The sequence below is a fragment of the Wyeomyia smithii genome, chromosome 1 (genome assembly GCF_029784165.1).
Source record: "Wyeomyia smithii strain HCP4-BCI-WySm-NY-G18 chromosome 1, ASM2978416v1, whole genome shotgun sequence".
Classification (NCBI taxonomy): Eukaryota; Metazoa; Arthropoda; class Insecta; order Diptera; family Culicidae; genus Wyeomyia; species Wyeomyia smithii.
The window spans coordinates 163317957-163328528 of NC_073694.1; the positions used below are offsets into that span (position 1 = coordinate 163317957).

The following is a 10572-nucleotide window of genomic DNA, read 5'->3' on the forward strand; positions in this document are numbered from 1 at the left end:
TCTGATTGCTTGTGTATGTGGAGGAAATAAAGTTTTATGTGTGCTTAACAGTTCTGAAGTTTTATTCAAATGTTTTACGAGCGAGCAACGTCTTACGAGGCAGTTCATAAGATCGATTTAGTGAGTTTGTGCATACAACCTAGAACAGAAAATGTTATAAATGATTGCTTTGAATTGATCAAGCACCGTTTTAAAACAGTTTTTTACAAACAAGACCATAGAAAACTGTATCAACATTTGCTGGCTCTACAATCGAGATTTGCTAAATCGTTTCGTCTTCAGTAGTTTTGTTTGAATTGAATAGCTTCACAGCTTTCCTGAAGAAGCCTCTTGAATGCTCCTATCAAAACTTAGATTCGTGCGCCATCTCTGCAGACAAATCGCGAACTAACTCTCAAAGCCTTAAAAAGCGTTTTACTCAGGGGGGATCTATCTGTCAAACATCATGTAACCACCATATTTGACAGCATAATTTGACAGCAGTGAATCCCCTCTGGTTTTACTATTATGTGCATCTTTGCTGAAAACAGTAATCGTTTATCTCGTTCCACTAACGAGTTATTCACGTTTATTCGAAAACACAAGACATTTGCCTCAGTTTACGTGGTTTATAGACAGCCCCTTGTCAGTACAAAATTTTTCTTATATGTTATAATCATCTGCAGTGGAAAACCAACAATTTGGCACAAAAAAATGAATTTTAGCCGGATGGGCGAAGATCGCGAACGCAAGCACAAGAACAAAATCATTCGCATTGGAAATGAACATTAATCATCCCTTACCGAGGTGTTTTTTTTCTGCTTGCCGCCTCCCAACGGAACCACGAGGCGAAGAAACGTAAACAAACTTGCAAATTCGAATTAATGATGCTTATAATACACCTTCGCACTATCAGCGCAGTAAGTTTATCGCCATCCGCCATTGGAGAAGGTTAGCCAAGTATTCTGTTTGTTCCGTGAGTTGTGTAAAATTGCATTAGGTTTTTGGAGCATAACGTTCTTATGGGCGTTACTGAGGAGATTTTCTTTCACATGGCTAATTATCTTATTGATTAATTAGTCATGTGTGATTATTTTAATCCAAGGAGTGTTTATTACATTAATAATCGTCTCGGCTCATTTAACAAGCGAGCGTGTTATTTTTACACCCACTCGCATGTCCGTGTCCTATGGTTAACTTCATTCTGTTCTTTGCAGGCGTTCTGTACAGCCATATACAGTTCGAAAAAGTTTATACTCTTCAAACGGGTTCGTGTTCAACACTAACGCAACGGCCATCGATTGGTGTATGGATTAATGTGACTAGCAAAAAAACAAAAACAAATGTGATAAAAATTACATCATCTTAGCACCAACGAAACAGTTTTCGCGTAACGTTTAAAATGGCTCATATTTGGACAACGATAGTAACAGTGGCATTGATGCTTCCGGTGGTCTATTGTCAAAAAATCCAAGAAGTGTTCCACTGGAAACGAATTACGCACCAAAAAGATTTCAACGCAGGTATATCAAATCCATTCACTTTTTACTTACTATTTATTCGATTCGTTCTACAAAACTGCAGATACACGTGACATTTTTTTCGAAGAACTGAACCCGACATCCTTGAATAATGAAACTTTTGCCAGTTATGTCAACGTTCCTATGGGAGTAACGCACCATAAAGGTCGATTGTTCATCACTGTTCCCAGAAGATTTCCAGGGGTTCCCTCTACGCTGAATGTGATCGATATTGCTACTATTCCAGAAGGTGAAATGAGTCCACCTTTAAAAGCGTACCCTGACTATATAGTAAACCAATTGCACGTAAGATTCATTACCCCCACTGCTAGTTAGATTACTGTGAACAGCACTTTCGTTTCAGAGCGATTATCATCCGGACCAAAAACGCTTCATATCAATATACCGCTCCAAAGTTGATCGCTGCGATCGTTTGTGGTTCGTTGACACCGGAATGCTAGAGTACCCTGGTAATGCCACACAAGTGCAACGTCCACAAGTGTGGATTATAGATCTTTTGCGAGATCGAAAAGTTCGCAGCTTTCCGATTCCAGAGACGATCGTGTGGACCGGTGAAGGTATGGCTAGCTTGGTGGTAGATGTAGACACCGAGAACTGCGATAAAGCTTTTGCCTATATTCCTGATCTTGTTCAGGCAGCCATATACGTGTACAGTTTTGAGGCTAATCGAATGTGGGCATTTAGACACAGTTCATTTCAGCAAAACCCGCAGCGAGCCAATTTCCACGTTGCAGGCTTGCGCTTTGTCTGGGACGATGGGATATTTTCAATCACGCTGGGTAGACGCGATCCATTGACAAAGGCGAGGCCAGTCTATTATCATCCAATGGTTAGCACATCGGAATTCACCACTAGCAGTTTGACGCTGCAAAACGAATCGCTGGCCAGTACGGAAAATTACGGACAATTCTTTCAGCTGCTGGGTGATCGTGGTCCAAACAGCCAATCAACTTTGCACCACTATGACGAGGAAACCGGTGTAATTTTCTACGCCGAGGTAAACCGCAACGCAATAGGATGCTGGAATTCTAAGGTACCTACCATGAAAAGCTGTGATTTTAAGCACCAACTGAAAACTAGTTTATTTGTCGATTTTGCAGAACAACTTCACGGCAGAGGACCACGATACAATCCTCTTGGATCATGCAGATCTTATCTATCCAGGAGATCTGAACGCTGACGCTGACGGTGTAATTTGGGTTTTGGCAAACAATTTGCCAACTTGGCTATATTCACGATACGATGAAAACAGATACAACTTTCATGTGTGGCGAATCGTTCCAAAAGAGGCAATTATCGGAACCAAGTGTCACAACTAGTGTCGTTTGAATGCTCAATGTGGTTTTAAAGCTCAATGAATTCACGGGAATATCTGGGAAATAATACTTGTGAATGCACAATTTAGGTTAATGAACTGACATAGCAACTGAAAGCAGAGTTTCAGTTTGCAAAAGGAAATCAACTTTTACTTACGTAGCTTCAAATAGGTTTAGCGAAAACATTTGTGCTGTGTGATTTGTTGCGATCTCAACATACTGTTGTATTTGATTTCTCAACATATAGTTGTGAACCCTCATCCACAGACAAACAGACGTGCCACTCGATGACAATTTCATCGTCCAGAAACATAACGATTATTCTGAAATTTTTTTCGGTACGCAATGCCGCTGGTTTCACATAAGCAAGCGAGCTAATTAGCAAAGACAAAAACCGTTTTTAAGAATATGAGTTAATGGGCATTAAGCTCACATGCGCAAAATTTCAGCCCCATAAAAAATGGTCGATTAAAATGGTTGTCCTTTTTTTGTTGGGGAATTGCTCACAAAACATTAAAAACGTCAAACATAACAAGCACTTATACACGTTTGAAATAGTTATAATGTCCGAAACAGCAGAAACATTACAAAAAGAAGATCAAATATGCAAAACATGTCAAAATTGTCGAAAAAAAAGATCGAAAAAGACTAAAACTTCAAAGCAAACAGTTGACTTAACTTTGATGTTTTTTCACTAGAAATTCCTGCATATCGGCTTAGCTATGAAATATTACAATTCCTTATCAAAATCATCACATCCTGTACGTCACCGTAAAAGTGATACACACATTTGATTGCCTCTTTTCGCATCGGGAGGCAAAGCAAAGCTTTGGTGCTACAATCCGATTGGAAACTCGACCTTCTGTTTATTATACACAGACTTCGCGGCCAACTGTTCAGTGTACAGGACACAATTGATACTATCTTACTGACACTAACAATCTCCCCCGAGTCGAGACTCGAATCTACGACGACTGGCTTGTTAGGCTGGCGTCGTACCTCGAGACCAGCTGGAAGCCGCATCGGGAGGCCTACCCTGTTAGTCAGATGTATTCGTTTTGATTGCGACACATGTTTGTAGTTCACTTTTAAGTGAACTACAAGTGAAAATTGAAATGAATTTAGGTAGAAAACAAATCATGATTTTGTATCTTACTGGAATGAGCAACATACAGAAGGAAACTGTCACATCTGAATTTGAACAGTTTATTCGTGTACAGGACCATCAAACTATTGAAGGAAACTGGCACGGTTGTTCTCAAGTAGAAACCGAGTACCACCCAAGCAACAATTGAAACATAATGAAAAAATAAATTGTGATCATTTGTTGCACTAATGAAATTCCGAGGTTTTAAGAAACATTTTTTGTTACTACGATAAAATTGTAAAGAAACAAGCAACAACTAAAGTTGCATCGCTGCTTCAAAAATCATCATACCAACAACGAAATTCGCGAGGTTGGATTTGTTGTTGAAACGTATAAACGGCATTTGAAAAGCTAACCTTCACTAAATAGATCTAGTGGGCGGAGCATATAGGTTGCCAACGTGATGCTTGCGAGATACAAAAAACAAACACAGAAAAATACTTCTAAAAGTTGCTGTCATGTTCTGAAGCCATGTAACAGCAACTTTTGCTCGATCGTTCGCCTTATATTTGTTTCTGAGATGAGGTTATTTACTGCGTTGTAACTTTTGGGTACTTGGACTAGAAGTCGTCCAAAAAGTGTGGGTCTCTAAAACGAAATGTGATAAATTGCTTTGAATTTCAATATCACGCTGAGGTACTGATGAATTGAATAAGCAAATTTAAAACTGGTAATGACCATTAGCATGATAAGGGAAGCAATATTTAAAACTGAGCCATGAACTTGCAAGTGTTTCTACAGCAAATGACGTGAATAGTACAAACGAAAAACGTGAATAGAAATTGATAACTGGAGTTGAATCCTCAAATTTCTGGAAATAATCAAAGATAAATCGCTATACAGAAAATCTCTTTCCATTCTGACCATTTGCCGTTTTACAATCTTACCACAACGCCATGAAGTTTCTATTGCGCCCTAGTTGCTGTTACGATGCCCCTTCGTAGCTGAAATTTTTCCCATGCAGCATTTGCCATGTTGTTATTAAATTCCATGCAATAATTCATACACATTGCGGTTTCATTCTTGAAACTTGTGTTGAAACAACGAAAATGTTGCAATTGGCTCCACCTCCTGCGCTTTTTTTGTCATTGTATAAGAAACTGAGATGTAGCTGCAACTTAATTTCACATAAGAAATTGTTGCTGTGATGCACAAAGTTCATAATCGAAACAAATTTTGCTGCTTGGGCAGTTAGTCTATGTAATTCGAGTGTACCAGTACCAGTGAACAACAACTTGACCAGATCGGTACAGCATAAAGCATTGCTGGTCTAAAAATTTGTTTGTAAATCAAAAGTTTGTTCTTTAAACAAAGTTTAGATTTCCTGTTAAAGAGAGGATATAAACATCTTGTATATTTGATGCACTTGGCTTGTATACTCTCAATGTGCTCTTTGAAAACAAGTTTTTAATCGTAGATTAGTCCCAAGTACTTGACCTTGTCCACCAACTTTAAAAAACCCCATTCATCTTGATAACGTGATTATTGTTTAGCTTAAAGAAAGAAGACCTAGTCTTATGGGGAAAAATTATCATGTAAGTTTTAGAAGCATTTGGAGAAATTTTCCACTTTTGTAAGTAGGAAGTAAAAATATCTAAACTTTTCTGCAATCGACTGCATATGACACGAAGACTTTTTCCTTTCACGGAAATGCTTGTGTCATCGCAGAACAATAACTTTGTGCATCCCGGAGGCGAATCAGGAAGATCTGGAGTGAATATGTTGTACAGGACTGGACCCAAGACTGAACCTTGAGGCACACCTGCTCTGACAGGAAATCTATCAGATTTTGAATTCTGATAGTCAACTTGCAGAGTTCGATCAGTAAGATAATTTTTCAAAATTTTGATTAGGAAAATTGGAAAATTAAAAGTTTGCAATTTCGCAATCAAACCTTTATGCCAAACGGTGTCGAATGCTTTTTCTATGTCTAAAAGAGCAGCTCCAGTGGAATAACCTTCAGATTTGTTAGCTCGTATCATATTAGTAACTCTGAGCAATTGATGAGTTGTGGAATGCCCATGGCGAAATCCAAACTGTTCATTTGCAAAAATTGAATTTTCGTTGATGTGTGACATCATTCGGTTAAGAATGATTCTCTCAAACAGTTTACTTATTGAAGAAAGCAAACTGATTGGTCGGTAACCTGAAACCTCAGCTGGATTCTTATCCGTTTTTTTTGCATTTTTCCATAATTTGGGAAAATATGCAATTTTGAAGCAGCAATTGAAAATTTTCACTAAAAATTCCATTGTGCTCTCAGGGAGATATTTGATTAATATATCAAAGATTCCATCGTCACCAGGTGCTCAAACTGCTGATCAAGCCTTTGAGCCTTTTGTTCATTGGATACAAGAAAACGTTCACCATCTTTTAAAACTGGAATAGGCTTTTAAGGTTTCTTAAGAACCTTCGACAGCTTCCAAAAGGGTCTTGAATATGGTTTCAATTTTCCAACTTTAGTCTGAAAATTTTGATTTCTCAGAAGAGTAAATCTATGTTAAATCTCTTTCTGTGGATCTTTATAAATAGTTTTAAAAACAGAGTCACGAGAACGTTGATATTGACGTCTACGGACATTTTTCAAACGAATTAGAAGTTGAAGATTTTCGTTAATTAATGGTGAATCAAATATCATTTGAGCCTTTGGAAAAGAATAATTCCTGGCATTAATAATTGCACATTTTAGGGCTTCTAAAGCAGAATCAATATCCACTTCGTTATGCAAATCTAGCTCATTATTGAAATTATTTTCAATATGAGTTTTATATCTTTCCTAATTAGCCTTGTGATAATTAAAAACAGAGCTTATAGGGTTTAGAATTGATTCGTGTGATATGGAAAAAGTTATTGGAAGATGGTCAGAATCAAAGTCAGCATGTGTGATCAATTCACTACATACATGACTTTGATCTTTTTCTTACAGAAGAAAAACATGTAGGACTATTCGGAGACAAAATAGAATAGTATCCTGAGGAACAATCATTGAATAAAATATTCCCATTGGAATTACTCTGAGAATTATTCCATGATCGATGTTTAGCGTTAAATCGCCGATTATGAAAAATTTTGAACGATTTCTGGTGAGTTTTGGTAAATTACCTTGAAAATAATTTTTGTGCTCGCGTGTGCATTGGAATGGTAAATATGCTGCGGCAATAAATAAATTCCCAAGTTCAGTTTGAACTTCAATTCCCAAAGTTTCAATAACTTTCGTCTCAAGATGGGGAAGAGCACGATGTTTGATTCGGCGATGAATAACAATTGCAACTCCACCGCCGGAAACCTGAATCCTTTCATATCTATGAACCACGTAATTGGGATCATATTTTAATTTAATGTTAGGTTACAAAAATGTTTCAGTAATAATTGCAATGTGCACATTATTTACTGTTAAAAAATTAAAAAGCTCACTCTCATTGGCCTTCAATGAGCGAGCATTTCAATTGAAAATTTTGATTGTTTTATTTAAATTTATTGCTAAATTTTGAATTAGAAACAATTTTAATTGTAAAATTTGTTCCAATTTGAATGGCATCGTAAATTAATCACAAGTATTTAACCTTGTCGAACCAACTCAACGTGATTCATCGTGATTATTGTTTGACTTGAGAAAATAAGCTCTAAATTTAAATAAAAAAAACGTCGGTCAATATAGTTTTAGACCGGACAAAGAGAACATCTAACCACAGACAAACAAACGTGCCTCTTCGAACAAAAATCCTGAAAAATCTTCGTCCTTATTCGAAACGTTACACTCATGCGCCACCATGTGAGCTTATTGCCTACTAACTTATTTTCGGAGAACGGTTTTTATCTTTGCTAATCGGTGTGCACGCTTTCTTAAGTTAACACAAGCGGCATTATCGATGGTTTTTGGCTTTGATAATGAATGTGCACGCTTGCTTATAGCGACACTAGCGGCATTATTGCCCACTAAGCAAAATTTCAAAATTATCGTTATTTTTTTGGTCGATGAAATCGCCATCGAAAGGCACATCTGTTTGTCTGTGATCTAACCTTTTCTGTAATCGACAACAAGACACGATTTTTTTTCCTTCATGAAAATTCCCATATGATCGTATCACAGGACTGAAACCTGCTCCGGTAAGAAACTGTCAGATCAGGTCAAACGCTTGCTTTTTTATGTTTAGAAGAGCAGCTCTTGGAAAATGAACTTCAGATGTATTAGTTCGAACGTAATTGGTTCAATGATTTAATCTATTTCAAGTTAGTTTCAATTACTTCATTAGATTAAAATTCTTGGGAGATATTTAGGGCTGTATTACAGAAGATTCGATGAACAACTCGTCTCATTTAAAATACATGGGCGAATCGAGGGCCCTTAATCATGGGTCCTAATAACTTAAAATACGAATTATATGAACACTCTTAAACTAATAAGCAAGTCCTTGAACTTTTCGTTCATTTGTTACAAAAAAAATGATCACTATTTTTAACTACCGAAATAAGCTTCGAAGGTTTTTTTAGAATCTTCGAAAGCCTTCAAACCCTCCAAAATTAAAACCATAATTTTCAAAAAACTTGATTTCACGAAAGCATTTGCCATGACGGTTGGTCCTAATGATATCGCCTGTTTGCTACTATGTTTATCCAAATCGATCGCATCCGCCCTTAGGTTGATTTGGTTTAACACTATTTTCAATTGTAACTTTTTAATAGGCAATAAAATCTGTAGAATGAGAAATACCTTTGTTGTAGCACGATAAAAAACCGCCAATGATAGATAATTTCACTAGATTTGCTACCAGTCTTGGCATAAAACAAATTACCCATTAGCAATCAACATAGAGCCCTTTAACTTCGGTTATAAATCCCACTCATGTTTTCAACCGAACACAGTTTTGCGCAGTCGGTTACACAGTCAGTGCGGATCCAGCCTGCAACTGTACCACGTGAAATGAAGACGTTCTTGAGTATCCTGATTGTTTTGCTCGTACAGGGCACTGCAGAAGAACTAAAGCTTGCCTACCAGTGGACTCAACTGTCTGCTCCCATATTAGATAATAATGTGTAATGAATTTCGGTACCATTATTTATAAAGACCAATTCTAAGCGACAATATTCTAGATCAACTTCTAACCAGATGGTTCAGCGGCCGGCTGAGAGCTTCAATGCATACGGAAATGTCCCGATGGGTCTAAGCCATCACAAGGGACGTTTGTTTGTGACTTTTCCAAGAAGAAACCCGGGTATTCCAGCAACCCTAACAGTTATCAATATGCTCCAATTTCAAGGCGTCAATAACCCACCGGTTTCCGCTTATCCTGATGGAATAACAAATACACTGCAAGTATGCTAAATATTACTTTGAGGGTTGCAGTTTTAGTCAATTACTTTGAAATAGTTGAACTACACAGCGGATCCGATGCGGATTGTTTCCGTCTATCGTACCAAAGTGGACAAATGTGACCGATTGTGGTTCGTAGACACCGGCTATCTGGAATATCCCAACAACGAACGACAGGTTCAACGGCCTGCCCTGTGGATCATAGACTTAAGGGATGACCGTGTACTTCAACGATTTGAAATTCCTACCAGCATTGTCGAACGTGGGTTCGGAATGGTCAGCATAACAGTTGATGTAGAAGCGGACAGATGTGATCAAGCTTACGCGTACATATCCGATTACCAATGGCAAGGACTATACGTATACAGCTTGGCCACTAACAGGATGTGGCGTTTCAGTCACATTTTTTTCTCTTTCGAACCCCGAAACGGGCGTTTCAATCTCGGTGGTTTACGATTTGTTTGGAACGATGGACTGTTCTCGATTGCCATTGGCGAACGCATCCGCAACAGTGCAAATCGAATGGTGTATCTCCATGCGATGGCTGCAACAAGCGAAATCGCAGTTTCCAATAGTGTATTAAACAATGAAACTTTGTCTCGCTCAGCAACCGATTTTAACGGACTATTTCTCCACCTGGGTTCACGAGGTCCCAACACGCACAGTGCTAATCACGCGTACGATGAGCGAACTGGTGTCCTGTTCTACACAGAGGTCAATCGGAACTCGATCGGATGCTGGAACAGCGCCCTCGATTTTAACGCAGATAATCATGGGCTGGTACATATGGACAATGAAAAAATGATTTACCCATCGGATTTAACGGTTGGTTTGAACTTGTGCAAAACTGCTGCTAATTACAATAATTCACCCATTTTTTTACTGTACAGATCGACAACGATGGCGTCATGTGGGTTATGTCTAACAGATTCCCCTTGTGGCTCTACTACAGGCTAAATGTAACCGATTTCAACTTCCGAATCTGGCGCCAAACGGGAATCAATGCGATCAAGGGCACGATTTGCGTTTGATCATTGATTGTTTTTTGTCAAAGTCAAATTTTTGTTTCTATGTAAACAATGTAATCTATGTAAACAAAACTTCAACTTTTCTACACCCATTAATAAAAGATTAGCTAATATTTGATTTAATCAACTAAACGCACATATTGTTGACATTAACAAAAATATTTTAATATAAGTTTCGTTCGAATGTTTTAAGTGCTGTCATCTATAGTTTGACTAAATAAAGTTGATAACTGGTGATTTGGTTAGTGAA

General features: G+C 37.8%; 2 protein-coding genes across 4 annotated transcripts; both read left to right on the forward strand.

Annotated features, from left to right (window-relative positions):
* LOC129725392 (L-dopachrome tautomerase yellow-f-like) lies at nucleotides 1-8455 on the forward strand. Of its 3 annotated transcripts, none has more exons than XM_055681197.1 (5): nucleotides 1-120; nucleotides 1197-1502; nucleotides 1564-1805; nucleotides 1864-2553; nucleotides 2621-8455. In XM_055681197.1, exons 2-5 carry the CDS (start codon nucleotides 1382-1384, stop codon nucleotides 2837-2839), a joined length of 1272 nt encoding a protein of 423 aa, XP_055537172.1. In that variant the 5' UTR covers nucleotides 1-120; nucleotides 1197-1381; the 3' UTR covers nucleotides 2840-8455. The 3 variants fall into 3 exon arrangements, with proteins under 3 accessions (XP_055537172.1, XP_055537162.1, XP_055537153.1); XM_055681187.1 differs by lacking the exon at nucleotides 1-120 and adding an exon at nucleotides 682-899; XM_055681178.1 differs by lacking the exon at nucleotides 1-120 and adding an exon at nucleotides 910-955.
* Nucleotides 8456-8609: 154 nt separating this feature from the next.
* Nucleotides 8610-10572, forward strand: LOC129725386 (L-dopachrome tautomerase yellow-f-like). Its single transcript, XM_055681167.1, has 4 exons — nucleotides 8610-9017; nucleotides 9075-9297; nucleotides 9352-10119; nucleotides 10185-10572. Exons 1-4 carry the CDS (start codon nucleotides 8827-8829, stop codon nucleotides 10323-10325), a joined length of 1323 nt encoding a protein of 440 aa, XP_055537142.1. The 5' UTR covers nucleotides 8610-8826; the 3' UTR covers nucleotides 10326-10572.

Excerpts from the sequence above, each read along its gene's own strand:
- LOC129725392 (XM_055681197.1), top strand. The coding sequence starts at position 1,382 with ATGGCTCATATTTGGACAACGATAGTAACAGTGGCATTGATGCTTCCG. Across the intron at positions 1,503-1,563 it reads CCAAAAAGATTTCAACGCAG|ATACACGTGACATTTTTTTC; the intron begins GTATATCAAATC and ends ACAAAACTGCAG. Across the intron at positions 1,806-1,863 it reads ATATAGTAAACCAATTGCAC|AGCGATTATCATCCGGACCA; the intron begins GTAAGATTCATT and ends CTTTCGTTTCAG.
- LOC129725386 (XM_055681167.1), top strand. The coding sequence starts at position 8,827 with ATGTTTTCAACCGAACACAGTTTTGCGCAGTCGGTTACACAGTCAGTG. Across the intron at positions 9,298-9,351 it reads GAATAACAAATACACTGCAA|TTGAACTACACAGCGGATCC; the intron begins GTATGCTAAATA and ends ACTTTGAAATAG. Across the intron at positions 10,120-10,184 it reads TTTACCCATCGGATTTAACG|ATCGACAACGATGGCGTCAT; the intron begins GTTGGTTTGAAC and ends TTTACTGTACAG.